The sequence below is a fragment of the Dama dama genome, chromosome 7 (genome assembly GCF_033118175.1).
Source record: "Dama dama isolate Ldn47 chromosome 7, ASM3311817v1, whole genome shotgun sequence".
Classification (NCBI taxonomy): domain Eukaryota; kingdom Metazoa; phylum Chordata; class Mammalia; order Artiodactyla; family Cervidae; genus Dama; species Dama dama.
Window position 1 is genome coordinate 10,037,307 of NC_083687.1, and position 27,718 is coordinate 10,065,024.

Below are 27,718 nucleotides of genomic sequence, written 5' to 3' on the forward strand. Positions count from 1 at the left end.
CCTCCAGGGGATGCGAGGGCCGTGGAAGAGCTCACCTGGTTTCCTTTGGTTCCGGGGGGGCCTTCCTTGCCCGGGTGACCCTGGGGGTAGGGGAAGGAGAGCGTGACCACTGGTCCCTGTCACTTCCTGCATCCCTCTCTACACTTCTTGGACCCAAACGCCCCCGGGACCTAATGAAACTGACTGACCATTGGCGGCATCACCAGTGACCTCCCAGGACAAGGGACACTCCGCAAGGAGACTCACTGAGTTGCCTGCAAGTCACTCCCTGGGATGGAGGGTCAAGGGGGATTTGTATGAAGAGGTGGGGGCACTCACCGGGGGTCCATCTGAGCCGGGCATGCCAGGCAGCCCTGGTTTCCCTCGAGGACCCTGCAGGGAGATGAGGACACTCAGTCCCAGCCAGACATTTGGGGGCTCCCTGCAACCCGCCTCAGCACACCCACCATCCCCCAGATCCATTAGTCACTTACCTTCTCTCCATGAGGGCCGATGGCACCCTGGGGCCCAGGGAGACCCTAGATACCAGAGAGAGACGTCACAGGGGCCCCCAGGGGTGGGCCCTGCTTTCTCCCCCAGCCAGCAGCCCCAGTTCACAGCACAAGCAGCAAAGACTTGAGACCCTTCATTTCCAGTCCCCACACAGGGTCTGACCCACTGTGAGAGCCCAGGGGAGCCCCTCAGTCTGGGGGGTCAGACAGGACCACTCACCTGGGTCCCGGGGGTGCCCTGCTGCCCGGGAGGTCCTGGTTCTCCCTGGGGTCCCTAGAAACAGCGGCCAGGCCGGGGTCAGAAGGAAATGGTGACGAAACAAACAGGCAGGGGAGATGAGTCCCAGGAGGGACAGACGCAGGGGCAAGAACCGGGAGCCGGAGGGGGCAAAGGGGCAAAGGGACAAGGACCTCGGCAGAGAAGCAGGGGCGGAGGGTCAGGTGGGGCCTCCACACCCATCACTTACCAAGCTGCCTTTGGGACCGTGGGGACCATCCATGCCTCGGACCCCCTGAAACATGAGAGGGGCGTGAGCCCAGGAGGGACCTGTGGCTTCTGAAGCCCAGCCATCCCCACGGACAGGCAGGGGCGCAGTGGGCCACCCTCCAGTTCATCCCGAAACTAAGCAAGCACAGCTGCCCAGATCCACAGGGTGTGGGGTTCAGTCTGTGGGTTTGTGGGGCTTTGTTCTGTTTCTCTTGAGGACTTTTAAAATTTTTTTTACTATGCCCAAAGTGTTTGATGCACTTCAGTATATGGCCCCTCGTGGGCACCTGCGGATGCAGGCTAAAGGGGCAGTGGGGGCGGCGGGGGGAAGGAGGGAGGCATTCAGGGAAGGTGGAGAGGGCGGGGTCAGAGTCAGGGACGGTCACTCACCGGGGGTCCAGGAATCCCAGGAGGGCCTTTGGGGCCAAGGAGACCTCGAGGTCCCTGCATTCAGGTGAGGGGAAGACGGGACCCACGTGGGTGAGAGTGCGTCCCTTTCATGCCCACACCCCTCCTCTGGCATCGGAGCCACACTCCCTGTCCCCCCAATACTCACCGACTCTCCCGGCAGCCCCCGAGGCCCGATCTCTCCGTCGTCTCCCTGGAGGAGGACATGTGAAGCAGCCTCGCCTTCTGGACCAGCCCCCACCCCGGAATCCCCCTACCCCCAGCCCCCACCCTGCCCGCCCCACCAGCTGCAATACTTACTCTCTCTCCATCCTCACCAGGGGGCCCAGGAAGGCCCTGGGCACCAGTATCACCCTGAAAAATGGGCCACCAGGTAAGAGGGGTACAGATCCCCCAACACAGACAGACACAGACCGTCTTCAGGGTCCAAGGAAGTTCCTTCTCTCAACTCCTGCTGAGACCGTCAGCCTCCTTCCCTGGCCTCACGATCCCTCCCTCCCCTCCCCTCCATGAAGATCTACCCCCCATCACAAGACCCCACATTCCCCCATACTCACTCTGTGTCCCTTCTCCCCAGGCAGCCCTGGGAGGCCATCAAATCCTCGGTCACCCTAAGGAGGAGAGGGCCAACCCAGGTGAGGTGCCAGCCCCTTTCCCATCATGTCCTGAGTTGGGTGGGGCTGCTTTGTGGGGACCCTCGGCTATCCCCAGGAAACAGATGAGCTCAGGAGTTCCAGGTGGGCATCAGAGAGGGGCCCAGGCCTGTTACCTTCACTCCAGGTTCCCCAGGCATCCCTCGGGCTCCATCAGCACCCGCTCGGCCCTGGGGGTGCAGGGGAGGTGTCAGAGCAAACAGGGGCCCAGCCCTCCACCCCCCACACCCTGTCTCCATCCCCCACCCCCTCCCATCCTACCCCCGTCACTCACCCTTCGCCCCGCCTTGCCAGGAGGGCCCATGAGGCCCTGAGGTCCTCTGGGGCCCTAGGAGGGAGAGGCAGGGGCAGGGTTAGTGGGCACGGGTGGGGGGCGGGGCACTGAGCTGGGACCAGGTCGGGGGAGCCTGTCACCTGAGGTCCCAGGTCTCCAGACTCTCCTTTCATGCCAGGGCTCCCGGGTTGTCCCTGTGAGGAGAGAGGGGGGGCTTGCTGAAGGACACGCCCATCGGTGGCCACAGTGCCCTCCCCCACTGAAGCAAAATATCTCTCAACTTGGTCCTTTTCCAGGACTGTCCATACCCCCACACGTGGACAAAGGATCCCCTATCACAACACCCCACGCACTCACCAGGGGGCCAGGGCGGCCTGTGTATCCCATGGGGCCGGGGGGTCCTCGGAGGGCCATCTAGGGGGGCAGAGCAGACGGCAGAGCTGAGCACAGGCAGCAGGAGCACCCCAGACCCCGGGTCACCTCCCAGATTCACCCTTCTTCCCTGACCTTCATTCCACTGCCCTGATCGTCCTCACCCTCCCTGTCAGCCCCCAAACCAACCCAGACCTCTCTCTGCCCTACACTCACGCTGACCTACCTTTTCTACCCCTCCTAGTGCCTCCCCCCACCACACCCCTCCCACCTCCCCCCAAGCCCCCCAGCCCTACTCACCCGCGCCTGCTGCAGAATCGCCTGGGCCTGGGCCTCCTGGGCCGCCACCACGGGGCCCTTGTCGCCCCCACCACTGCCGAACCGGAACTGCGGGGCAAGGAGAAGAAGAAAGTCTAGATTCTTCCAGGAAATCCACGAGACTCCCAAAACCAGAGGCATCATCCAGCACGTGGGCCCCATCTCCCAGGTTCCAGATACCCTAAGCTCTTCTCCAGTGTCTCCCCCGGGCTCCGGGTCGTCACTCGGAGGTGTTCAGAAACTCAGCTCCTATCTCCCTCCCTCACTCTCAGCCTCTTCCTCCCCAAAGACTCTTTGAGTTCTAGATTCCCTGAAATCTAGGATTTTCTGCCCGATTCTAGACGCCCCATGTTTGGGTCTAGGTCATCAACGAGGCCTTAAACCCTCCTCCCCGATGATCTCGTTCTTTGGGTGGATCGTCCTGAGAAACTCCTCTAGGCTTGCCTCCCTGTCTGGTTCTTGGTGACACAGTTCCCTGACCTCCCCGCAGCCCGTTCCACAAAGCCCAGAAGACCACTCACGGGGAGCATGAGGGATGTTCCAGGAGGGCCAGGGGCACCGTCTGATCCAGGGAGCCCTGCTCGGCCCGGGGGGCCCTGGAGAAAGATGGAGTGACAGCATGTTGTTAGGGCCCTGGCATCATCTTGAAACCCTCCTCAATGGAACAGATGCAGACTTCGCTAGATCTCCCCACACCCCATGGAGAAACATGTCATGGAGAAAAATGACAGTGAGACACGACTGCTCCCCTCTCCAACCACACGCCGCCTTCTTCTCTGGGTGCTGAGGGCACAGCAGCCCCTCTGCCAGTAATCAACCGGCTGATGAGAAATCACCGAGAATGGTACCCTGGATACCAGTGGCTCCTTTGCAGCCCTCCCCGCCTCCACAGGATGCTCTCATACCCTCTCGCCTGGGTCTCCAACTGGGCCTGGGTTGCCTTGGATACCAGGGGGACCAGGAAATCCCTGAAGAACACAAGAAAAGGGGGTCAGATGTGGGCGGTCAGATGGAAGAGGGGTATATGGTTGGGGGCAGGCTCCGCAGAAGAAATCTGGGGATCTGGGAAGCTCTGATTGGACAGTTGCTCCCAGTTAAGAAGGAGGCCTTGGCCAATGCTGGGAAGGCACAGGTCAGTAGGTAGGAAGCATTTCTGCACAAAGAATGGAGACTGGGGGGTCACAGCTAGAACTCACCGCAGGGCCTTCTGGACCAGGGGGCCCCTCCACTAGCATGCCCTGTGGAGCCAAAGGTTCAAAGTCAGAGGCTATAGGGCTAGCACCCCGCCTCCTTCCCTCCTTCCCACAGGCCTCTGCTCAGTGAGAGCGACTTACAGGTTCCAGCACTGCAGGCTCCCCCTTCTCTCCCTTCAGCCCCCGGGGTCCACGGGCAGCCTGAGGGAGACACACATGTAACCCCCAGTGGGGCCTGTGAGCAGCCGAGGCTGCGGGACTGCCCCACCCTGGCAGTCGCAGGGCCCCTGGAGACCTCCCTGACCTGACCCCACGAACTCCCTGGTCCTCCTCCAGGACTCTCTCTTCACAGACCGCCCAGGTCTGCCAAGGGAGATCTTGGGGTTCTCCACCCCCACCTCAGCAAACACACCCTCCCCATCTCCCTGAGAACCACTCTCAGGAAGGTCCCCAGACCATTCCTGGGACACCAGACCCCCAATCTTCCCAGACCCTCTCCTGGAGGACTGCATCTTATCCTCCACACTTCCTTAGGACCTTAAGAAACCATCAACTTCCTCACCTTTAACCCAACTCGCCAAGTAAGATTCTAAGATTTCGGATAGATTTTTTTTCTTGGGTTTAGGGGAGGTCATGCATCCATATAAGAATCTGACGTAATCTAGTGTCTTTCTCCAGAAAAGAAAAGGGGTATGCCCTTATGCACAGAATTTTACTTAGAGTTTCAAGGGGTTTACAAGTTTAAAACTCCCCAGAGATTAGACATTCATACTCTAAGTGGATTTGGAGAGCAGTCCCCACAGATACCTCAAACTTGGAGCTTATAACTGGATTTTGAAAAAATACAACCTGGGCTCAGTTCCTCAAGCCCCGGCACGGAACCCCTCAGCTCCTTCCAGCGCTGCTCCCAGCATGGAAGATACACCCTTCCTCTAACCCTCATTTAAACTTCCAGCCTACCAGGAGCCTCTCTTCCACACTTCCAGTCAAATGCCCACCCCCAACTCTGAGGCCTTAACCAAGATAGGGACAGGGAGAATGGGGGATATTTATTCACCACTTCCCCCAACTCTCTCAACAAAGATCTTCAAAATGCCCCCCTCTACCTCCATCCTGACTGAACAATAATGATCATTTTCCAAACTCTCCCATATCCCAGATCAATCCTAAAATTCCGGCATAAGGGAATGGCAGCAGAGGGTCAAGGGTGGCAATATTAGAGCAGGGATGGTGGAATGAGGCAGCAGGGTGGAGGAGACAGCTCTGACTGCAAGGCAGGCAAAAGATGAAGTGAGTACAGGAAATATCCCGCTGACAGGGAGTGGCTGAAAACACAGGACACAATTAAGGGAGACAGAACAAAGGGACAAACTCTTGGAAGCAAGAATGATACCAGGGCCAAGAAAAATCAAACATGGCCAAGATGGTTAGAAAATGAACCAGATAAACAGGAAGTGGTGGGACAGACAGGAAGCAGCCAAGGAAAGAGGATCCAGGAAGTGGACCTTCAATAACAACATGGCTGCCTCAATCAAGAAAGAAACAAAATTCACAAAACAGACAGAAAGTGACTCTGGGAAATGGATTATGACAAAGAAAGACAATTCTTCCAGAAAACACACATCTTCCAGAAAACATACACACAGCAAGTGGCCATGATAAATATCTAGACCCACTTTATGATTTGGATGACCAGAGACACATACGAAGTGGCTTATTATCAAAGGATAAGACAGCATGAAAAACTAGAACAGAACACAAAGAATAAGTCCCCTCCAGTCCAATCTGACACAGTCATCCGAATGGATGTCATGACTGGGAGAAGAGGGGACAGACAGGAAGTGGCCTGGAGCTTAGAAAATGTGACAGAGAAAGTTAGATTGCTTGGCAGCAACATGGATAAGAAGTTGTTTTGATCAAGAAGAAATGATGGAGACAGACTGAAAATGGACATATGACAGGGGCTTATGACCAAAAGCCTATGAAATCCAGCTTGATGGAGATAGGAAGGGACCAAGAAAGACAGGAAGTTCCCATAGGATTTTAAAAAAAAAAATCACCAATTGCTTCAGACAGAAGGAACCATAAGGAGTCACAGAGTAAGACATTGACAAGGGAAGGCAGGAAGTAATCTTTTCAAGCAACAGATACAATCTATGTGAACAAGAAATGGCAAATCACCAGCGGGAAGTAGCTCTCAGACGACAGACAACAACCAAAGACAACAGGAAGCAATTCTGTAGCTCCTGCTGGAGGTCAAGGGTGGAAGAGGAGCTTCTTGGACTTACGGCTCCCGAGCGGGCTGTCTCCGCAGACAGGGCAGGGCCAAGCTCCGTCTCCTCGCGGTAATCATCCCCGTAGGCATAGGTGTAATCGTAGGGCCCTGCTGGGGGCTCTGTGCCACCCTCCCCATATTCCTCTGTCAGGAACCTGTCGGCTGTGGGGGGGACCTGGAGATCTGTCTGCTCCTTCCCAGGGGTGGGGAGGGAGAGGGGTAGATGGGGGTGTTAGGGCTAAGAGGAGGTCTCCCCTGGACCCCAGGGTGTGACAACTTCCAGCCCAAAGGGTACTGAGGGTGATGGGGCCATTTTCCTCCCAAGAAAAGCAAGGGGAGCCATTGTAGAGAAGGGGGATGGCCATCAAAGGCCCCCAACGAGGAGAGAGGTCCAGAAAGTGGGCTTGGTTGGAAGAAGTGAGGGGTAACGAGAAGGGTGGCCGGAGGGCTGGACACAGAGTGGACAGTCCATGGACATAATGATGGAAGAAGGGGGTCCACCAAGGAAATTGGTGGAAAGACAAAAAGTGACAGGGTTGGACAGAAACTGGCTCCTGGAACAGAAATATGACAGAAGTACAACCACTGACATCAGCATGGAAGGAGATGACCCTAGAGTCAAAGAATAATGGCAGGAGACACGGACACCGGAGAAAAACGGCTATTCTGAGAGAGACCAGCAGACTCAAAGATCTGGAGTAACCAGGAGACAGGACATCATGAACAAGGTGACAAAGAGCCCTCCGGCCAGAAGAGGGGCTGGTTCATCAAGACGATCTAGGGCAACGGGAGCAGGCCACAGACGCCCACCACCCCTAGCTGGGGCGAGGGTGGGGATGGAGTTACCTCCTCAGGGGGTGGCAAAGGACTTGACTCCAGGATTCCTTCCTCTTCACCTGGGGTGGGGTCCTAACCCCAAGGGGAAGGGAGGGGAGAGGAGCAGAGGGCAGGAAGGAGGAAAGAGGTTAGCCGAGAGGAGGCCAAGCAGAGCCGATCCTGGCCCTTCCTGAGGGCAGCGGCTGTCTGTGCCGGGGCGTGGGGGCAATCTCAGATCTTGCAGCCCCTTTGGAGGGGGTACAGTTCAGGGAGAGTGAATCTCCGAGGTCAGAGAGGTTCGGGGGCAGAGATCTGGATGCCCTGGCTCTACCTGCCGGTAACCGCTGCCTCTGGTCCTGTGGGGGCCCCGGGCAGTGGGGGGAGCTGCCTGCTGAGCTGGGTGCCCGGAGAGGGGAGGCTGGCCCCGGGCTGGGCTGGAACCTCCACTTCGAGAGGGCCTCTGGCCTGGTGAGGGGGACGCCTGCCGGGCCGCTGACCTCTTGGCAGGAGGGGCAGGCTTTCGGGGAGGGGTCCGACGCCCGCTGGGGGGAGGGGGAGCCCTGTGGTTGGGGCCTGGAGGTCGCTGCAGCGGAGAGACACGGGAGGGGCAGTGAGCACACGCCCTTAATCTAGATACAAGGTGGCTCTCCCCAAAGTGGGAAGGGGAGGACAGTGTCTTAGGTGTTTGCAAGGGGTTGGTGGGGAGAACAGGGGAAGGGAAGGGGTCCCTCAAGTTTACCTGATAATCAGGGGTGGTGCCAGTAGTCATCACATAGGGGAGCTCGTAGTCATAGTAGACAGACTCAGTGGACTGGGTTTGGGGGAGGGGTGGTGGAAACAGGTGGGAAGGGGGTGGGGGTGGGGGTGGGGGGAGGGGGGAATGAGGCGGTGGATGGGAGTTGGGGATGATGGAGGGATAGGAGTCAGGAGAGAGATGGGGGTGAGAAGGGGGTGGGGAGGGGGGTGAGAAAGGGGTGGGGGGGGGGTGAGTCCCGAACATGGGACAGAAGCAGACACGATTAAGAGATTGAGCCTCAAACCTCAGACCACTGACCCCAGATCACACTTGTCACGCTAGCTGTCAGGACTCCAGCCCACTCAGAGCCTCCCTGCCCTTTCCCCACCCCCACCAACAGCCCCCGATCCTGCCCCTCCCAGGGCAAGCAGGGCCCAGAGTCAGGGCTCAGCACATTTGCTTGCACAGGCCTCTACCTCCTACTCCTTCTCCGCATCTCTCCCTGGGTCTCCCCGTTTCAGCTTCTCCTGTCTCTGTCTCCTCAGCTCTGCCAACCTCTGCCCACCCCTCCCCTCAGTTCTCACCCCCACCCTCCATGGCCTCCCAATCTCTTAATTCAAGGAAGAGATGGAAAACCCAAGGACACAGTTCCAGGAAGACTGGCAGAGGAGACAAGCAGGGGACACAGTTCCCAGCCATGAATTCTTCATAACGACTTTTTATTTTTAAATGAAAATAAAAAGGTTGATGAATGAGGACTGGGAGGAGGGCGGGGTGATGGGAACAGAGGGAATGGTTGGGAAGGGGGTACCAGGAAGGGGGGTAACAGGAGCCCAACATAGGATGGGGGCTCTGGGCTGCTGGGGAAATTCCCCTGGGGCACTGTGGTGGCGGCTTCCCTCCCCGGGGCCTGCTGCAGTTTGGGGTGCACCCAGCCCCCTCACCTGTGGCTGGGGTTCCTGGTTTTGTGGCCTGTGAAGTCTTGGTGGTTGCTGCTTCGGTGATCTCTGGGTTCTGTGAGACTGCTGTCTCTGAGGTCTCTCCCTCCAACCCCCCTCGCACTCCATCTCCTTCTGGTCACAGGATTCGTAGGCAGCTTGCACCCCCGGGATGATGGAAAGCTCCTGAATATCACCCTGCAAAGAGGAAGGGACACTAATGGAGGCAGGCGGAAAGGGCTTCAGAGAGACACAGCATAGAGTCTGGGACATGGGTCAGAGGTTAGACTACATGATGGAGATGGTCATCACCAGCCCTCCCACGAGCATACTTTCTTTTCAGGTTTGAAAGGACCTTCTCATTCATAATCCCATTGAACCTTCACAACAACTAGACAGTTGGACAAGGATCAGAGTCAGCAGGACAAGGATCTTCGTGCTCATTTTCCAAGCACAATTGCATTCATTAAAGTTCCAAGAGACGATGACTGGCCCAAGGTCATGCCAAGTGGTAGAATCAGGACTAAAATTCAAGCCTTCCACCTTAAGTTCATCTCTTGGCCTACACCCTGCCCATGTGATCGTGCATGAGCCTGTTCACAGGGGCTTCTGGAGACAGTGGCCCAACCTTAGTTGCTTTGACCTTCCAATGCAGTGATTATAAGAATTTGCAGGACCTCTGGAAATGGGGGGGAAGCTAGTTCTGATTTCCAATGGCATATACTTGTGCCCTCATGTGGTACTGAGCAAACCCTGCTTGGGGATGGGTTACAGCTTGGGAATACTGTCTCAACTCCAGAGCAGAACTGGTAGCTCCTTGGGATGATAGAGATCTGATGATATTCTTTGGCGTTCCCCTTGGCACTAAGCCAGCAGGTATTCAGAAAACATTGACTGGCTGGGTTGGGTGCATGGACAGATTGGATGGGGGGATGGACAGATGGCTGGGTGGGTGCATGGACAGATGGATGGGTAGATGGACAGACGGCTGGGTGGGTGCATGGACAGATGGATGGGTAGATGGACAGACGGCTGGGTGGGTGCATGGACAGATGGATGGGGGGATAGACAGACGGCTGGGTGGGTGCATGGACAGATGGATGGGTAGATGGACAGACGGCTGGGTGGGTGAATGGACAGATGGATAGGGGGATGGACAGATGGCTGGGTGAGTGCATGGACAGATGGATGGGTGGATGGACAGACGGCTGGGTGGGTGCATGGACAGATGGATGGGTGGATGGACAGACGGCTGGGTGGGTGCATGGACAGATGGATGGGTGGATGGACAGACGGCTGGGTGGGTGAATGGACAGATGGCTGGGTGGGTGAATGGGGGCTCAGACACCTGACTGAATGAGAGAGTGGATGGATGATGAGTGAGTGAATATATGCGTGGGTGGACTGATACGGAAAAAAATGAGAGGCACAGAGTAGATAGAAATGGAAGTAGATGGAAAGAAGTGAAGAAATGGCTGAATGGAGAGTCGGGGGGTGACAAGATGGGTGGGTAAATGACATGTATGCATGCATCCTTCCACGCACATGCAGGCAGGGTGTATGAGTGGATGGATGAATGAGGAGATGGATGGATGGCTTAAAGAGGATGGGTGGATGGAAGGACAGATGAATAGATGGGTGGCTTCAAGGAAGGAGTGGCTGAGCAGGAGAATAGGCAGGGAGGAGAATACAAGCCCAAATGCTCGAAGAAGTGAGCGAGTATATAAATGAACAGATGGGTAGATGGATGGGTGGATGAATCAGTTGAGGGGATGGATGGATGGGTGGACTAATGAAAACTGCCTGACAGAATAAATGACTATGGACAATCCTACCATACAAATGGGCACCTAATTCTTCTACCAAAAAAAAAAAAAAATGCAGTCCTGAAGAGAGGAAGTAGAAATAGACATTTATGAAAGGAAAAGTGAAGGGTCAGGACACAGGAAGATGGAGTACTGAGGTCAGGAGGGGAGTGAACACAAGATGCAGGGCCAGAAATCACTCCTCTCCCTCATTGCTGCGGTTACCTCGAAGACTTCCTCGTCCAGGATCCGAGCACCAAAGATGATCACGCCCCGAGTGTCCAGCACTGGGCGGGCGCTCCGGGGGAGGGGTCGCGTGACTCGCTTCTTACAGTCAATTACGAGGGTGACGGACTGGCCTTTCACAGCCACAGCCACACGGTGCCACCTGGTCATGGGAGCGGGCAGAGGTTCCAGGGTCACGAGGGCTGGGGGGCTGCTGACGCGAAGGCTGACAAGCCAACGGTAACACAGCAGCAGTCAGAGTAGCTACCATCCCCTGAGCGCACACAACACGCAGGCACCACGCAGTCACATTCCCATCTGATTTTCACAATTCTGTTATCCCTATGTTTCAGACATAGAAACCAAGGCTCAAAAAAGTCAAATAGATAGGCATGGCTGAGTCCCGTTGCTATCCACCTGAAACTATCACAACATTGTTAATCGGCTATACTCCAATATAAAACCAAAAGCTTTTTTAAAAAATAAAAATAAATAAAAGAAAAAAATAGTCAAGTAACTTGCCCAAGGTACAAGGTAGTCCTACGCACAAGGGTTTAATCTCTGAAGCCCAAACTCTGGGTTAGAAGAGGCTTGACTGAAGTTTGGGCAGTGGGTAAGCAAGTGGTGGCCCAAAGGGATTTCCTAGATTAAGGGGGGAAATTGAAGGCAGGAGGAGAAAGGAACGACAGAGGATGAGATGGTTGGATGGCATCACTAACTCAATGGACATGAGTTTGAGCAAACTCCAAGAGAGGGTGAAGGACAGGGAAGCCTGGCGTGCTGTGGTCAAGGGGTCACAAAGAGTCAGACACGACTGAGCGACTGAAATAACAAGGATTAGGGGGTGGGGGTTCTGGGGGCAGGAACCAGAGGGGAGCTCCTAAGAGACAGGCCGGACAGGCCAGAAGAGCGCACTGACTTACTTGCCATCTGCCAGGCTGAGGCCTCGGAAGACAGGCTGAGCCGGCGGCTGCGGCCGTCCAGTCTGGTCCTCGTACAGGAAGCGGACGGGCCGGCCGAGCTCCAGGCCCAGCTGCCGGACGCCCTGGGCACTGTAGAGGGTCAGGAGGGGCGCCTGGAGGCCTGGGCGGGTCCGGACCACAGTCAGCAGAGAGAAATCTTTGGGAAAGCCTCCTGGGACACAGACACACAGCAGGAGGAAGAGGCAAGGTGAGCCATCAACCCCTTCCCCTCTGATCCCACCCCCCATGGGTAACCCATACCTGGAAAGAGCTGACGGGTGGGTGCGCTGAGCTGGGCAGGCCGGGACACTCGGTAGGCCACATCATCTGGACAGATGCCTCTCGCCCTCCGGACACCGTCAGGGAGGGCGGGGAACCTCAGGGCCCGAAGCACGTCCACGGGGGCTGCACCTGGGAAAGTCAAGAGGGTCAGGGGGGCCCACACTCAGGGGGGCGCGCACAGGGGACTTTGGGGGTTTAGCAATCAGGTTTCCGGGGCTCAAACTCCCTGGAGGACATAAGTCACCTCGCCCTTCCACGCTTCTGAACAGAGCCTGAATGGATGGAAACAAAAGTCACCTGGAAAAAGGCAGCCTGGGCCTGTACTCAGCTCCATGCCCACCACCACTGCTCCGCCCAGCCTCAGTCTCCCTGTCTCCATCTCTCAGCCTATGAATCTCTACTCTTTCTTTTTTTTTTTTTAAAGAAAGCGCAGATAACTATTTTAATCAGTTTATTATTTACCTTCTGGCTGTGCCGCTTGGCATGTAGGACCCTATTTTCGCAGCGGGGATCAAACCCGCGCCCCCTGTGTTAGAAGCGCAGTCTTAACCACAGGACCACCAGGGAAGTCTCTCTATTCATCTCTCTCTTCCAACTCTCCACCTGCCTCCCCTTCACGTGCTCTGTCTCTCTGACTCTATAGGCTTCCGTATCTGTTGGTGTCTCTCTCTCCTTGGCTCTTCCGTTTTCCTCCGTTTCCCTCACCCTCTACCCATCTTTTCCTTTCTCCAGCTCTTCCTTCCTCTCGGTCTCTGGGTCTCTGGCCTCTGTTCAGTGTCTCCAGCATAAACAACATCTGGGCAAGCCATCATCCTGGGCACGGGAGGGGCTGGGGGGCCACCAGGGGGGGGAGTAGAGAGGCTCTCTATGGAGAGGGGGCATCAAGGGGGAGGCGGGGGCCACTCTGACCATGCAGAGAAAGGAGATACAAGAAGGAGCCAGCCCCGGAGCCAGCGCCCCTGGCTGGGGAGATGGGCCGGGGGGCGGGGGCGCGCGGGGAGCCTGAAGCTGCCACGCAGAGCCGGAGCAGATCCAGGGCCCGGAGCCACACATCTGCGGATCCCATCAGAGTCCTCTGCCCAAAACCCGGGCAAGCTCCCCACACCTGGAACCTGGACCCTGCCCCACCACCCCCGCCACCCGTGGCCCAAAGATTCTAGAGCCAGGCCACCAGCCCTGTCCGCCTAGAACTCGGCTTCCGAGGGCTCAAACTCCGCAGGAGACAGAGGTTGCCTCTTTCTCTCTTACTCCCCCAAACACAGGCTTCTCACACCATCAGTTCCAGATTGGAAGAAAACCAAAGAAAGTTCCAGCAAAACTTTCACAGAAGTGTTGGGCAGGGCAGGGGCCAGAGAGATCAGGAGCGCAGAGCTGGGTAGGGTGGGTGAGGTGGGGCAGGCAGGCAGAGAAAAGGCCCTTTGAGTCCAGGAGCCGGGAAACCACGGCCTTGCCCCCTCCCACCTCCCTGCCCTAGCCTGGCCCCCGCGTGTGGCAGCTCCGCAAACATCAACACACAAGGGCCGCTTTGAGAGACGAAGGGTAAGTAAGACAGAGACACAGAGACTCACAGAGACCCCAGGCCAAGGAGACCTCAGAGGCCCCCACCCTCTACCAAACCCCAGGAGAGTCCAGCTCAACCCTATAGATGGCCTAGCCGCAGGTCTGCCCACCCGGCTTCCTACTTCAAGTCACATAGGGGCCCCCCTGTCTCTGGCCTCAGTCTGCCCCAGTCTCCCCACTGGTGACCCCATCACCCCCACCACTCTGCCCCATACTGATGAATTCCACACTAACCCACTTCCCTCCAGAGTCCCACCTCTATCCACTCAGCCCCCAAATAAGAGACAGTCATCTCAGCCACCTCCCTGCCTCCATGTTAAAGGATCCCTTTTCTCCCTAAAAAAGACTACTAGGATTTACAGACTTCATACATTTACATACTTCAGTTTTCTGTCCCTGAGCTCTTCCTGCCTTGAAAGGTCTTCCTTCCATAATCTAACCTAAATCATTTATGCTGCTTTTCTGACCAGAAGAAATAAATAGTCAAGTTATATGCAGATCAGCCTCCAGGGTTTGGGGTTGGGGGGGGGCTTACTCCAGCCTGCCTAGTACCCAGGTACTCTCAGCCTCCTCCTCACCGATGTCAAACCCCCCTTCCCTGGAGCCAGGACTTCTGGATCCCGGCCGGGGAAAAGAAGGAGAAGGTTGGGATTGTGGAGGCCAGGGTCCCAGGGGAGCCCGGCTGGGCAGAGGGGGAGGGGCGGGGCAGGAATGCAGAGAGTTGGCTCCCGCCTCAGACACCTGATCCTGGCCTGTCCAGCGGCCGTCCTGTTGGCAGTCAGCCCCACGGCTCCCCAGAGCCAGCCGCGTGGCAGCATCGAGGGCATGGGAGGGGGAAGGGGATCCTGTCGGGGGAGCCAGTGAGACAAACAGTCCAGGTATCCCTTCTTTCTCTACTTACCAGACTCTGCTCTTACCCAAGGATGCTCACCCTCTCACCCCTAAGATGTGGACAGAAAGAAGACAGACATGCACCTCCCATCCATCAACACTTGCATCTGCCCCTGACTCCAGCACCTGGCTGGACCACACTGGCCCTGCTGGAGGACCCCAGCATCCAGCCCCACTCACATGACCCTCCACCATTCACCCTTACCTGCCCTCCCCTGCTCACTTCAGAGAGGAAAAACAAATCCCCATTCTGGCTCCAAGGGACCCAGGTGTCCTGCCCTCCAGTCTGGACCCTTGACCGCCCCAAATCCCATTCTCAGACCCAGAAGCGTCCCCCCTCTCCCTAGGTATCCGCTGTCCCCTGTCCCGGGGACATGCAGACCTCCGGCCTGATTCCGATGACCCAGGCATTGGGACTCCGCTTACCTGCCCAGGCGGGGGCGGCGCTCAGCCCCAGCAGCAGCGGCACCAGCAGCAGGAGGCGATGGCAGCGGCTGCACCGCTCCATGGCTGGGGCCCGGAACGCCCGGTCCCGGGGACCAGGGGACGCCGGCGGCGCTGGGCACCCCGAGACTGCAAGAGAGAGCGAGCACGCCAGGCTCCTGGGGAAGTCGGAGGCTGCCGGGTGGCGACGGCTCTCAGGGACCCAGCTCCATGCAGCGGGGCGCCGTCGGGGCTCCGGCGCTGTTCCCTCCTCGGTGGCCGCCGCTCCTGTGTGTCCCCGGCCACCCCAGCGGCCCAGAGCCCCCACCTCGCTCCCGCCCCCGGCCCAGCCCCTGCCTTCAACCGCCCGCCCACAGCCACCGAGGGAAACCCCACCCCCGATCTCCACCTGGTTGGGGGGGCGCGAACGGGAACCCTCCCTCGCGGCCCTCGGGCTGCTCTGCTCTGCTTCTCGCAGGGACTCAGTGGCCTGTACCTTAGGATGCTCTTTCCGGGGAACCCCAATATCTCTTCCCCGGTCTCTTTATTTTGGGGGTACCCAGACGTCCAGTCGCAAGACCCCTTCCCCGTTCCTCCCCCTTGAAGACCCAGAGCCCCCTTTCAGCAGAGTCCGGGGCGGGATGTAGTGGGAGGGGAGAGGCGGGCCCGGGGGTCGCTACCTCCCCTCACCCCATCGGGTCTCCATAATTATTTCCCCTCGGCCCGGCCCGCCCGCTGTAATTACAGAGCCCGGCCCGGAGCTGGGTATTTATAGACACCGCTATAGATAGCGACTGGGGACCTGCAACCCGACGGCCGCGGGGAGCGGGGCGGGGGCGGGGGGGGGGGGAGGTCGAGGCGGCTAGAGACTGGACAGACCCACACACAGGCTGATCGGGTCCCAGGGGATGGAGGGGAGGGCACCACGTAAGGGCGTCCTGGAGCCCAGGTGGAGAGGCATCCAGTCGGGAAGGGGGGCGGCAACGCGGGGTTGGCAGAATCTGGGAATCAGGGTCACTCGGGGACGAGGCCGCCTTCAGGCGGGCAACGCCGGAGGAGGCCGCGGCGCTCTGCGCCCAGGGCGCCCCCACGGGCGGGCACGGCGCCGGGTCTGCCCGGAGCCCGCAGCGCGGCCAGAGGGCCGCCCGGAGCGAGCCGAGGCGCCGCCGCCCGCTGGCGCTAGGAGGGCGCCGGCGAACAAGGCGCCTTTGAGAGCCGGCCGCCCTCCTCCACGGCCGCCCCGCCCCGGCCCGGCGCACCCTCGGCCCCCTCCCTCGCCACAAAGCGCGCCTTGTGTCCCCCCACCCCCCCCACCCCGCGCCCGGCTGCCAGCCCCAGGGAACTACTGCGGCGGCCGCTGCGTCCAGGGAGCGCTCCCCACCGGATACCCTCCCACCCCGCGGCCCGGGGCGGCGCTCCTCCCCACCCCCAAGACAGTCACCTCGGTCCAGAAAACAGCGATTTTAATTTGAAAGCGATTTTATGTGAGTGAAAGACAGGGGAAGGGAACCCCGGAGAGAAGAGCCGCAGGGCAGAAGTCATGCAGCCCCAGCACCCCACCTCCGCAGGCTGGCCATCGCCCCTCAGTCAGGCCAGGACACTCAGTGTCCCAGGCTCCGCGGGGTGAGCCCGGGGCTGCAGAGGGAGCTGGGACGGGAAAGGCGTGAGGACTACTCACCACCCCGGCCCTGCCCTCAACGCAGGCCCCTTCCCCCAGACAGACAGGAGTGGTGGGGAAAGGGCAGGGAGGCTCAAGAACCCAGAGCAACCGGGCCTGCCTTTCCCAGACACCACCTCCGCCACTGGCATCTCTTAGTCAACCTGGGGAAGTACAGTGCTTCTTTAGTCTAACTGCAAGTCTCTGTCCTCCAGGAAATTAAAAATAGCAGATGGGTTCCCCCCACCCCTTCACCACCACCACCACCACCTTTTTCAGTCTGACTGCCGGAGGTGGGGAAGTGTGAGACGGGACTCTGGCCAGGGGACAGTGACAGGGTCCCCTCCTTCCAGAGAAGCCCCCATCTGCCAGGCTGGGTTAGAGGAAGGCCTGGCTGAGCTTACTCCCATGTCCATCAGTTTGGGGGGCCTGCCCCCCAATAGCCATCTCTGCGGGAGTTCTCGTTCCACTCTTCGGATGGGGATGCTGAGTGAGGCAAGACGACAAGAAGCAAGGACCTGGGAGCAAGGCTGGGGCTCTGTGCTGGGGGAGGAGAGGCCACTCCAGGCTGGAGTGAGAAAGCCCCCCAGACCATGGCAGAGCCAGACAAAACGCGGGGGCTCAAGGCCGCCGCAGGGAGAGGTCCACCAGTGGTCTGGGTCCCTATGACTTGGGACCTCAAGCAAACCCTTGCAGGGTTCAGGGGCACCCCCTGGAGGCCTCAGTTCGGCTCTGTGCTCCTCCATCCCATCAAGATTCTAGGAACATGGTCCCTCCCCACCCTGCCCCAAGGAAGGCCCAGAGTCCCTCGCCACTGTGCCCTCCCCCAGCGTGAGGAACAGCACGTCTGCATGTGGGCTCAGGCCAGCTGGTGGGGAGCCTCAAGCATCTCCATGAGGAAGGTGTCGATGGGGGTGTCGCCGATGAGCTTGAAGAAAAACAGATGCTCTAGACACTTAAGGCCTATGGACCTGAGAGCAGGAAGACGCAGCAGCAGCTTGGCAAACCTGAGGGCATGGGAGATCCTGGGTAAGAGCCGGGGCCACGCGGGCCCTGAACACACCCTGGGGGCACCCCCACCCCGGTGTGGCCCCGGGGCCCCCAGCGCCTCTCACCGGCCCTGTTGCTCAGGGTACTTCTGTTTGCAGTAGGTCTCCAGGGACGCATATACTTTCTCTCGCAGGACCTCGACCTCACTGGGGTTGGAGAGGCCCTTGGCATCTGGGATGGCAGGAAGAGAGGAGGAAGAGGAAGGAGGACCAATCAAACCAGGACAAATGTGGACACATGGCCCACACGATGTTCCTTCTGGGCCCCACCTACACACCCTTCACCAGATGCCTGGCCAGGGAAGCGGGGTGCAAAGGGTCTGGGGGATGGGATCGGAAAGGGAATGTTTTTCAACGAATGTGGGTTCCTCCTGGTCAGCTGGGAGATTTCTAGGTTGAGGGGGGCAGCTGGGTAACTGAGGAGTCTCCGAAGAAGAGGCAGCTTGCAAGGCTGCCTGGGTCTTGAGGAACAGGGGCAGCCCTCCTCTTACCTGGATTGAACAGAATGATTGCCCTCAGGCAGCCAAGTTCTGTCTTGTCCATCCTCATGTCCCGCATTTTGGACACTAGCTCTGTCAGCACCCTGGAGAGGGACCTGCAGGTCACTCAAAGGTCACAGCTCAGCCAGCCTTGGACACGGACCAGCCTATAGCCCCGCCCCCTCGACCACCAGGCCAGCCCAGCTGAGGGCCACTGACCTATCAAAGATGGCTCCCACGCCTGCGGAATGGGCCGAGTTGCGGTGCACGTGGAGACCTGTGGCGAGGAGGATGCCGTCTCGGACGTCAATGGATCGGTGAGAGAAGGAGGCAATAAGCAGCTCGTTCCAGCCTGGGGGGGGCGGGGGGTGGGGGCCACAAGGGTCAGGGGCCAGGGATGAGGCCACGGGATGGAGAGCACATTGAGGGAAGGGGAGAAGAGGGGGTGAGGTCAACAAGACTGGTTCCCTGAAAATGCAAGGTAAGGTCACTGGGGTCTCTGAAGGTCAGGAGGTCCAAGAGGGGTCCAAAGACAAGAGGTTCGAAGGGTCCAAGGTCACTGACCTGCCCGTAGCAATATGACCTGGTCATCCAGAGGCAAGGAGGAAAAGTGGGGGATCCTCTTCGCCCACTCAACAAGCGTGAAGAGCTGTTTGTCAGCTGCCTGGCAGATGTTGGTCACAGGGTCATTGGGCTGCAGGGATGAGGGCTGAGTTATGGGAGGTTTGGAAGCACACTGGGAAACCCCCAACCATAAAACCCTTTGGATAATCCCCTGGTGGCTCAGTTAGTAAAGAATCCACCTGCAAAGCAGGAGACCCAGGTTCAATCCCTGGGTGGGGAAGATCCTCTGAAGAAGAAAATGACAACCCACTCCAGTACTCTTGCTTGGAAAATCCTAGGGACAGAGGAGCCTAGTGGGCTACAGTCCATGGGGTCGTGAAGAGTCAGACACAACTTAGCGACTAAACCAGCACCTTATTTGTAGTCTCTTCAAGCCCGATCTGAACCAATTCCTGCTCTTCTGGCATTCAGGAAGACAACTGTTAACTTGGGACTTGCCTGTGCTTGTTTTGGGAGTGAGGACAGAGAACGCTACCATGCCCACCTCAGATGTGAGAGACCGTGTCTCGGGGCACTTCCAGCTCCCAGCAGTGTGAAGTGGTGGTGAGGGGAAGGGACGGGAGCTAGCACAGACCTAGCCTCCAGCTCCCCCACCCCCAGCAGGAAGGAGAGCACTCACGCTGCTGCCGCTGCCCCCGGTTCCCCCGGGACCCTCCACGCCCTGGTCACTCTTCTGCTCCACAGCAAGCTCCGCCTCCAGGATCCTGTCCACAGGCATCTCCTCGGGGGCTCCCCCAGCACCCTCCCCATCCCCGTCTTTGTCCTTCCCCCGCTGACGCTCCTCCTGTACAGCTAAGGGCCAGGGCGGGGGGGAGAAGAGAAAAGTGGAGAGTCAGGAGCCAGCCATGAGGAGATTCCAAAGTGTCCTTAGGGCCGTATGGGGTCTCCTGGCCTAACTTAGAAGATATTTATAGAAATTGGGGAAGTCACTTGAAACCACGGCATATTTGTGGCAGTCTAGACACAGGAGTTATGAAAGAACAGATGACTACTCCAAGGAGTAAAAAAGGTGGATAGAGGAATTAGACAGAAAGCCAACATTTAAACAGAGGACCTACTACATACTAAGAAACATGCCAAGCGTGCTTTAACATTCACTCCAGTATTATAACAACCCTGTGAGGTCTTGACCCCATTTTTAAAGATAACAATTTTGAGGCAGTTCATTAAAAGTTTGTCCAAGTTCACATGACACATCATGCATCTAAACCTAAGTGTTCCTAACTGTAAATCTGGTGTTCTTCTGACTCCAAGAGGCAGGAGAAAGCGCACTGGGCCTGGGTCTTCAGGGACATGGGTTCTGATCCCAGATCTGTCACTCTTTTGTTGCATGACCTTGGGAAAGCCAGGCTTCAGGCTCATATTCTCTAAAATGAGGCAGGTGACCAATATAGACTCCCTAAAGCATCTCTCAGGATTTCAGAATCAGACTTAAGATAAAACAGAGAGAAAAAAGAGGGAGAGATGTTTGGGGGGTCTTTTAGTAAAGGCTGCAGTTTAAGAGAGCACAGGCCCAGAGTTTGGAGAAGCCAACACAGATACCACGGAGACAGAGGCCAGAACGGAAGGCTGGCTCAAAGAGAAAAACAGCTAATCCGGTTAGAGAGGGGGAGCTAGAGAATCCATCCTGGGGAAGGAAAAGTGATCCTGCACCAGCCCGGGGTGAGGGGGTGGGTGGTGGTCAGAGGTTCAGGCCAGAGTGGCAGAATCATTAAGAAGGAAACTCAATGGACCACATCAGGGTACCAGGAAGGAGAGCGGATGTGCACGGCAGAGAAATGAAATAGCGCCCTCTGGAGGAGAGAGAGGAGCCCCGCCTTCCAGAGAGGCGCGGTCCCGGAAGTCCTCCCTCCCCCTCCTCCCACAGGGCACAAGGGGAGGCCTGGGGGGCCGGCCCTTACCCTCCCTCTTCATGCCAGTAGCCAGGCACTTCTGGTAGCGGCAGTACTGACAGCGATTCCGCTGGCGCTTGTCCACCGTGCAGTCCTTGTTGTCCCGGCACGAGTAGGTCAGGTCCTTACGGATGGTGCGCTTGAAGAAGCCTTTGCAGCCCTCGCAGCTGTAAACCCCGTAGTGTTTGCCTGTAAGAAGAGAGGAAGGGCAGTGAGACTGCACGCACACCCTGGGCCACTGGGAATCTTGTCCACCTCCTCCTGCCCACCCTACCCCTAGCAAACTTAGCTGAAGTCCTTTCCCAAGAGATGGGGAACCAGGACGTGAGGGATGGTACAGTTCCATTCTTTTCAGGGTTCAAAAACCCTAGACCAGTCCCCTCCCACCTCTGACCAACCCCCACCCCAAATCTAAGCTGGAGGTTCCTCAATTCTCATCATGCCTCTCCCAGTTCACTAGCTCAAACAAAACCTCAAGAGCCCCTGGGAATCCCCCAGATGACGGTACGTGGTACACACACTCTCTTCCTCCCTGCTAGTCCTCTGAGCCCCATACCTGAGCTTCGGTCCCCGCAGATTGCACATAGCCGTTTGCCAGCCCCAGGGCCACCTGGAGGGGGTGGACAGTGCAGGCCCCGGACCCCTAAGACTGGTGGCTTCACATCTTCAGGGGGGCCAGACCCACCCCCAGGGAGCGACACTGTTGAGTTAATCTGGGATGGGGGAAATAGGGAAGTCACAGGGAGACTCATTGGGAAGGATAATCTCTCAGAGGGGACGGACATCATTCTCCACCACCTAGGCAGGGCCCTGGACTGCACGTTACAAAGAACACTACACTGCAGTGCCTGGGAAGGGCCACCCCTGGGGCACAACCCCGAAGAGATGAGACATAACGGTCCCCTGAAATTGTGCAACACAGTGGCCCCAAAGGGCTTTCATCTCAGAAGGGCAGATGGGACCAAGAAGGCAAAAAAATCACTGACAGATGAAAGGGACATCAAGAATAGTATGTTCTTTTATAGTACTGGGGAGGAGGCGTGCACTGAAAGCTCAGTGGCACCTCAGGAAGGGCCAGGGTTTCACAAGGACCACAAGCCTGTCAACACTAGAAGTTCAGTGGACCAGGGAAGTTCATACAAAGATCTGGGGTCAGGAGGAAAACAAGGAAATTAAAGTGGAGAGGCAGTTAAGTGGGTCACGACCTCTCACCTGGGGACTGCTGACAGGCCCGGAGAATCCTGGGGGAGCTGGAGGGGGCAGGCCGGGGGACCCCATGGAAGAGCTGATAACTGGGAAGGGGGAGCCCAGTGGTGGGGGTGGCATCGAGGGTGGGGGTGGAGCCCCAGAACCTCCAAGGGACGCAGCTGCTGAAGGGGGCAGGGGTGGTCCGGGAGGAGAAGGGGGAGCGGCCCCCTGGGGAAGGGGATTTGGGGAGGAACTGTCCGGGCTCCGGGAGTCTGGGGGGTGAGGAAGGGTACACACAAGCACAGACACACAGACACAGGAGAGACAAAAAGAGAAAATGAGTCTTGGCTCACCCAACAGGAGACGCATTCTCTCCCTCTGATTTCCCCACCGCGCCCCCATCCCACCCCTTCCCATCCAGAGGCAGCCTACTGCCAAACAAGGGCTGAACCCCTAATCGTGGTGTGAGGAGGGGACTGACAAACGAGAAGAGGAGAGCTGAGGAGATGCAAGCTCCAAGCAGTGCATTTGGCCACCGCAGACCGGACGCGTCTCGTGTGGGTGGGGCAGCACGTGGGGGGCGGGGGGGGCGCCAGCCTCTGCACTCCCAGCTCGCGGCCCGAACGTGCAGGGCAGAGAGACCCAGCCGAGGACGCGGAACTCGCCTCCCAACGTCCAGGGTCCTCAGGCTCGAGGACCGGGACCCGGCACCGGGATCGCGGGGGAGCCGGCCCTCCAGCGGCTGCCCAGGGGAGGGCGGAAGCGCCCCCTGGCCGCCCCGCCCCGGGGGCAGGGCACTGCGGCCCCCGGGAGGAGGGGACGCGTGTTTACAAACAAGGGGGCGGGGGCGCCCGGGAGAGCGCCCGGGAGGGGGAAGGGGCCGCCGGCGTCGGGGTCTCGACGCCCGGGCCGGTCCTCGGGCTCACTCACCCCGCCCGCTGTCGCCCATCCCGTCCCGTCCAGCCTCCCCCGGCTCCGGCTCCGGGGCCTGCTGTCCTCCGGCTGCCGCCGCCGCCGCCGCCGCCGCGGGATCCAGCCAGGGCCGCCGCCGCCGCCACCGGGACGCGACCCCACAATGCATTTCTTTTCGCACCCCCACCGGCCCACACTGCCCTGCGGCATGCCGCTGGGGGAGGAAGGGCGGGCGCGCAGCCCAAGACATGACTCCCGGCTGAGTGTAGGGACGCCGAGCGGCACCAGGGGCTCCCGAGGACCGCTCGGGGGGACGAGCCGAGCACGAGGAAGCCCCAGAGAAAACGACTCTGGCCTCAACCGGGTCAAACTAAGCGCTTCGCCCGGCCCTGTACCAAAATGACAGCGCCAATGTGGCAGCCATCTTGGTATAGACGGGAAGTCTCCGCGCTAGTTCCCGCCCCCTCGTCTAGTTGGAAACGGAGGAGGCGGTCTTCTCCCGCGTGTTAGCCAGTCTCGCCCGGCATCCCCTCAAATAACCTCCACGTCCGCGCATGCGCGCCAGGGCTGCCCCCCCCCCCCCCCGCCCCCCATCTCCGCTGCCCGGAGTGCGGCCATATTGGTAAAGGTGCTTGGACCGAGGTAGAACGGGACTCCCAAGTTCTCGCGGGAGTTAGGGGCGGGACTGCCACGTCCGAGCAAACCGGGAAAGGAGAGGATCCCGGAGCCGGTGAGAATTCCCTGCTTTTCTCTACTGTCCTTTCCAGGCCTTTTTCCTCACCTTGCGGGTCATAGAGACGAGAGCCCAGAGAGTCCATAAAGTGGAGGATCGAAGCCTAGAGTGGAGGCCTGGGGGCCCTGTATCAGGGAAGGGGTTCGGGATAAAGAGCTTGAGTCTCAGGAACAATGTGGGTGGGGACAGAACGGAATGGGGGAGCGGCCCATAGAAGTGGACGGTGGGCGCGGACAGAGTAAAGCGGACCCCGCATGGGTGTAGAGGTGAGGGCCAAGTGGAGTCACTGTCTCTGTCCCTCTGGTCAGCGTGATGGCCAGAGGCCTGGGGGCCCCCCGCTGGGTGGCCGTGGGACTGCTGACCTGGGCGGCCTTGGGGCTGCTAGTGGCCGGACACGGGGGTCATGGAGACCTGTACGAAGACCTGCACGAGGACTTCCACGGCCACAGCCACAGGCACTCACATGAGGATTTCCACCACGGACACAGCCATGCCCATGGCCACGGCCACACTCATGAGAGCATCTGGCATGGGCATACCCACGGTCACGACCACGGACATTCACACGAGGATTTGCACCATGGCCATAGTCACGGCCACTCCCATGAGAGCCTCTCCCACCGAGGACACGGACATGACCATGAGCACAGCCATGGAGGCTATGGGGAGTCTGGGGCTCCAGGCGTCAAACAGGACCTGGACACTGTCACCCTCTGGGCCTATGTGAGTCCCCTGGGAATGGGGCAGAGGAAGGCTGATGCTGTATTGTTGGGAAACCCCACATCTCTTAACCCCTGACTCTCCCTCGCCAGGCACTGGGGGCCACTGTGCTGATCTCTGCAGCTCCGTTTTTCGTCCTCTTTCTTATCCCCGTGGAGTCAAACTCCCCTCGCCATCGCTCTCTGCTCCAGATCTTGCTGAGTTTTGCTTCTGGTGGGCTCCTGGGAGATGCTTTCCTGCACCTCATCCCTCATGCTTTGGGTAAGTGATCTCTAGCTTCTGCCTCAAATCTTAATGAATTTTAGTCTTTGGGCAAGACTGTTCTTTCCTCTATGTGACCCCTGACCTTCCAGTATTCCTGCAAATACACACCCCCTTGCTTGGTTTCCTCATCTGGCCTTTTCTCCCTCTTCTTCCAGAACCTCATTCTCACCACCCTCCGGAGCAGCCAGGACATGGACATTCCCACAGTGGTGAGGAAGGGGCAGGTGGAGACACGGGTTGGGGTGCTGGAGAAGGTCTGTCTCTCCTGTGTTTCTTCTATGCTTGGGGAGGAAGAGTCCGGAATCCACATCTCTCTTAATGTCTCAATGCATCCATTCCCAGGCCAGGGCCCCATTCTCTCTGTGGGACTGTGGGTCCTCAGTGGAATTGTTGCCTTTCTTGTGGTGGAGAAATTTGTGAGACATGTAAAAGGAGGACATGGACACAGTCACGGACATGGACATGCTCATGGCCACACACATGGAAGTCATGGACATGGAAGACAGGGTGAGCCCAGGAACAATTTTTCTGAAAGCCACATTGCCTCCCTTTGGTTCTCCTCCTTTTAAGGTTCTGAAGTGGGAGGAGACTGCCCTTGTGAGGATATATTGGCAGATCTTTGTTCCCCACTTAGCCCCATTCCTTTCTTCATGTGCAGAGCATGCGTCAAGGGGGAAACCGAGCTCAGAGGAAGGAGAAAAGGAGGCCGGGGTGCCGAGGATGCGGAGAGTGGGGAGTGCAGAGCCCCAAGACGGGCCAGGGAGGCCTCGGAATGCTGAAGAGGAGAAAGCAGGGTCAGGTGAGAGCCAGGGCTCCATACGCTTGGGCAAGAGACATAGTTGTGAATGGCTTGAAATAGCACTGTGGGTGATGGCAGGTGTCTGGGAAATACGGGGGCTCTATATGAAAGGGTCTCTCGGGGAGATGTGATAATGGCTGAGTGTGGCTGGGACTAGGGGTGATGAATGCCTCTAACCGGTGAATCTTCCTTTTTTCCTGTAAAAGACCTACGTGTATCAGGGTACCTGAACTTGGCTGCAGACCTGGCACACAACTTCACGGATGGTCTAGCCATTGGTGCTTCATTCCGAGGGGGCCGGGGGCTGGGGGTCCTGACCACAATGACTGTTCTGCTCCATGAGGTGCCCCATGAAGTTGGAGACTTTGCCATCTTGGTCCAGTCTGGCTGCAGCAAAAAGCAGGTTGGTGATGGTGTACACCAAACATGGTTGCCTCGAGCCCTTTACCCTCTGCTCACCTAGCCCCAACCCAGACTGCCACTCATGAGTTCCAAACAAACCATACTACAGGCATACTTTGTTTTATTGTGTTTCTGTATTGCACTTAGCAGATACTGCATTTTTTATAAATTTGTAGCAATCCTTTGTTGAGCAAGACTTTTGATATCCTTCTTCCAACAGTGTTTGTTTACTTTGCATCTGTGTCACAGTTTGGTAGTTCTTGCAACATTTCAAGCATTTTCATTATTGTTTGTTACCTTAATCTGTGATCTTTGATGTTACTATAGCAAAAAGATTCCAGCTTGCTGAAGGCTTCGGTGATGGTTAGCCTTTTTTAATTGGTAGAGTATTTTTTAATTAAGCTCTGACATTGTAGGTATAATGCTACTGCACACTCACAGGATAGTGTAAATATAACTTATATGCACTGGGAAATGAAAAAATTCATGTGACTTGCTTTACTGTGATGGTCTAGGACTGAACTCACAGTATCTCTGAGGTATGCCTGTATTGGCCACAGTGGATCCTCTAGTAGTGAAACGGAAGAAGTTCTGTTTGTCCTGCAGTTCAGTAGTTCTTGAACTGTGATCCAGAAACCATGTAAATAGTATGCAAACTATTTCATACTATTTCACACCGTGCCCCTGACCCTGACCTGTTGAGTCAGAAGGTCTGTGGAAAGGAACTCTTAGTTCTAAGATCTTTCAGAAAGTGTCTATTCTAGCCCCCTCTCTTTTTGCTTTACTCTTTAGTTTCCAAGGACATGCACCCTATTCATGTACACTTGGACCATTCCAGCCATGTCTAAACCACTGATAACCTTCAGATGTTGATGAGTGCCTCTCTCTCTTTTCTGCCCACCAGGCGATGCGTCTGCAACTGCTGACGGCAGTAGGGGCACTGGCAGGCACAGCCTGTGCCCTTCTAACTGAAGGAGGGGCAGTGGGCAGTGAAATTGCAGGTGGTGCAGGTCCTGGCTGGATTCTGCCATTCACTGCTGGTGGCTTTATCTATGTAGCAACGGTGTCGGTGTTGCCTGAGCTGTTGAGGGAGGCATCACCATTGCAGTCACTTCTGGAGGTGCTGGGGCTGCTGGGGGGAGTTGTCATGATGGTGTTGATTGCCCACCTCGAGTGAGAGATGGGGTAAACCACCCCCAAACCTCTAGCCTCTAAGCCCTCCAGGTCAGAGGTCTGTGGAGGCTGGGGGTCCTGGCCTGGGACATCTGCCAAAGGAGAGAGTTGTATCCTAGGGAAATGGTGACTTTGGCTTGAGGGCTGTCGAGATCTAGCAGTCATACAGGAGCTGCAGAGGTGAGGATGACGCCCAGAGGGACCATGTTGTTGGGTTTGGGGACTAGAGCCATGCAGAAGGCTGAAAGAGAGGAGTCATGGCAGCCTACCCTGCGTCCCCCACCCCACCTGTTCACAGAGGACCAAGCCGCCACACACAAGCTTCTCCAGGGCCCACCTCCCTCTCTCCCACATGTTGGTGGAGGCTCCAGGGAAGACCAGAGCCCTCGACAAAGGGAGCAGCATAAGTCGGGGATAAACGTCAATCGTGTGACCTGATTTGGGAGTGATTGGGGGGGGGGGGCGGGGACAGCTAGTTGCTAATCTCATGGCCTGATTTTTTTTTTGTTTCTATTCTTTTATATCACTTTGAATAGAGGAGGGGTGGGGACCGGAAATAAAACCCTCGGACCTTTCGTTCCACGCGCAGTCTTTGTCTTTTTCGGGGGGTTGGGGCCCCCCTTCGGCCGGCTCCCCAGGCCCCCCAGGAGCGGCGCCTGGCCACGCCCCCGCGGCTGGAGGCCGCCCCCGCCCGTGGCTGCCGGCGGGGCTTCGATT

General features: G+C 57.8%; 3 protein-coding genes across 4 annotated transcripts in view; 1 reads left to right on the forward strand and 2 right to left on the reverse strand.

Annotated features, from left to right (window-relative positions):
* COL11A2 (collagen type XI alpha 2 chain) overlaps nucleotides 1-15,194 on the reverse strand; it is a 29,129-nt gene extending 13,935 nt beyond the window's left edge. The window contains exons 1-26 of the mRNA XM_061146053.1: nucleotides 15,113-15,194; nucleotides 12,215-12,364; nucleotides 11,915-12,125; nucleotides 10,992-11,154; nucleotides 8,968-9,159; nucleotides 8,027-8,098; nucleotides 7,318-7,380; nucleotides 6,485-6,664; nucleotides 4,338-4,397; nucleotides 4,200-4,241; nucleotides 3,909-3,971; nucleotides 3,525-3,599; nucleotides 2,986-3,072; nucleotides 2,671-2,727; nucleotides 2,454-2,507; nucleotides 2,314-2,367; nucleotides 2,156-2,209; nucleotides 1,944-1,997; nucleotides 1,687-1,740; nucleotides 1,535-1,579; nucleotides 1,369-1,422; nucleotides 959-1,003; nucleotides 712-765; nucleotides 474-518; nucleotides 319-372; nucleotides 36-80 (exon numbers count right to left, since the gene is read on the reverse strand). Of these exons, the coding sequence (XP_061002036.1) occupies nucleotides 36-80; nucleotides 319-372; nucleotides 474-518; nucleotides 712-765; nucleotides 959-1,003; nucleotides 1,369-1,422; nucleotides 1,535-1,579; nucleotides 1,687-1,740; nucleotides 1,944-1,997; nucleotides 2,156-2,209; nucleotides 2,314-2,367; nucleotides 2,454-2,507; nucleotides 2,671-2,727; nucleotides 2,986-3,072; nucleotides 3,525-3,599; nucleotides 3,909-3,971; nucleotides 4,200-4,241; nucleotides 4,338-4,397; nucleotides 6,485-6,664; nucleotides 7,318-7,380; nucleotides 8,027-8,098; nucleotides 8,968-9,159; nucleotides 10,992-11,154; nucleotides 11,915-12,125; nucleotides 12,215-12,364; nucleotides 15,113-15,194 (2,109 nt within the window). The remainder of the gene's footprint in view (nucleotides 1-35; nucleotides 81-318; nucleotides 373-473; nucleotides 519-711; nucleotides 766-958; nucleotides 1,004-1,368; nucleotides 1,423-1,534; nucleotides 1,580-1,686; nucleotides 1,741-1,943; nucleotides 1,998-2,155; nucleotides 2,210-2,313; nucleotides 2,368-2,453; nucleotides 2,508-2,670; nucleotides 2,728-2,985; nucleotides 3,073-3,524; nucleotides 3,600-3,908; nucleotides 3,972-4,199; nucleotides 4,242-4,337; nucleotides 4,398-6,484; nucleotides 6,665-7,317; nucleotides 7,381-8,026; nucleotides 8,099-8,967; nucleotides 9,160-10,991; nucleotides 11,155-11,914; nucleotides 12,126-12,214; nucleotides 12,365-15,112) is intronic.
* A 1,361-nt stretch (nucleotides 15,195-16,555) lies between these two features.
* Nucleotides 16,556-23,339, reverse strand: RXRB (retinoid X receptor beta). Of its 2 annotated transcripts, none has more exons than XM_061146411.1 (10): nucleotides 22,929-23,339; nucleotides 22,023-22,270; nucleotides 21,367-21,523; nucleotides 20,820-20,999; nucleotides 19,538-19,710; nucleotides 18,859-18,988; nucleotides 18,514-18,646; nucleotides 18,307-18,398; nucleotides 17,882-17,987; nucleotides 16,556-17,773 (listed from the first exon to the last, which is right to left on the reverse strand). In XM_061146411.1, exons 1-10 carry the CDS (start codon nucleotides 23,158-23,160, stop codon nucleotides 17,626-17,628), a joined length of 1,599 nt encoding a protein of 532 aa, XP_061002394.1. In that variant the 5' UTR covers nucleotides 23,161-23,339; the 3' UTR covers nucleotides 16,556-17,625. The 2 variants fall into 2 exon arrangements, with proteins under 2 accessions (XP_061002394.1, XP_061002393.1); XM_061146410.1 differs by having other exon boundaries at nucleotides 18,307-18,410.
* Nucleotides 23,340-23,495: 156 nt separating this feature from the next.
* On the forward strand, nucleotides 23,496-27,583 carry SLC39A7 (solute carrier family 39 member 7). Its single transcript, XM_061146412.1, has 8 exons — nucleotides 23,496-23,640; nucleotides 23,952-24,366; nucleotides 24,456-24,624; nucleotides 24,783-24,836; nucleotides 24,970-25,134; nucleotides 25,286-25,426; nucleotides 25,633-25,829; nucleotides 26,733-27,583. The coding sequence occupies exons 2-8, from the start codon at nucleotides 23,956-23,958 to the stop codon at nucleotides 27,003-27,005; spliced, it is 1,410 nt and encodes a 469-aa protein (XP_061002395.1). The 5' UTR covers nucleotides 23,496-23,640; nucleotides 23,952-23,955; the 3' UTR covers nucleotides 27,006-27,583.
* Nucleotides 27,584-27,718: the final 135 nt, after the last annotated feature.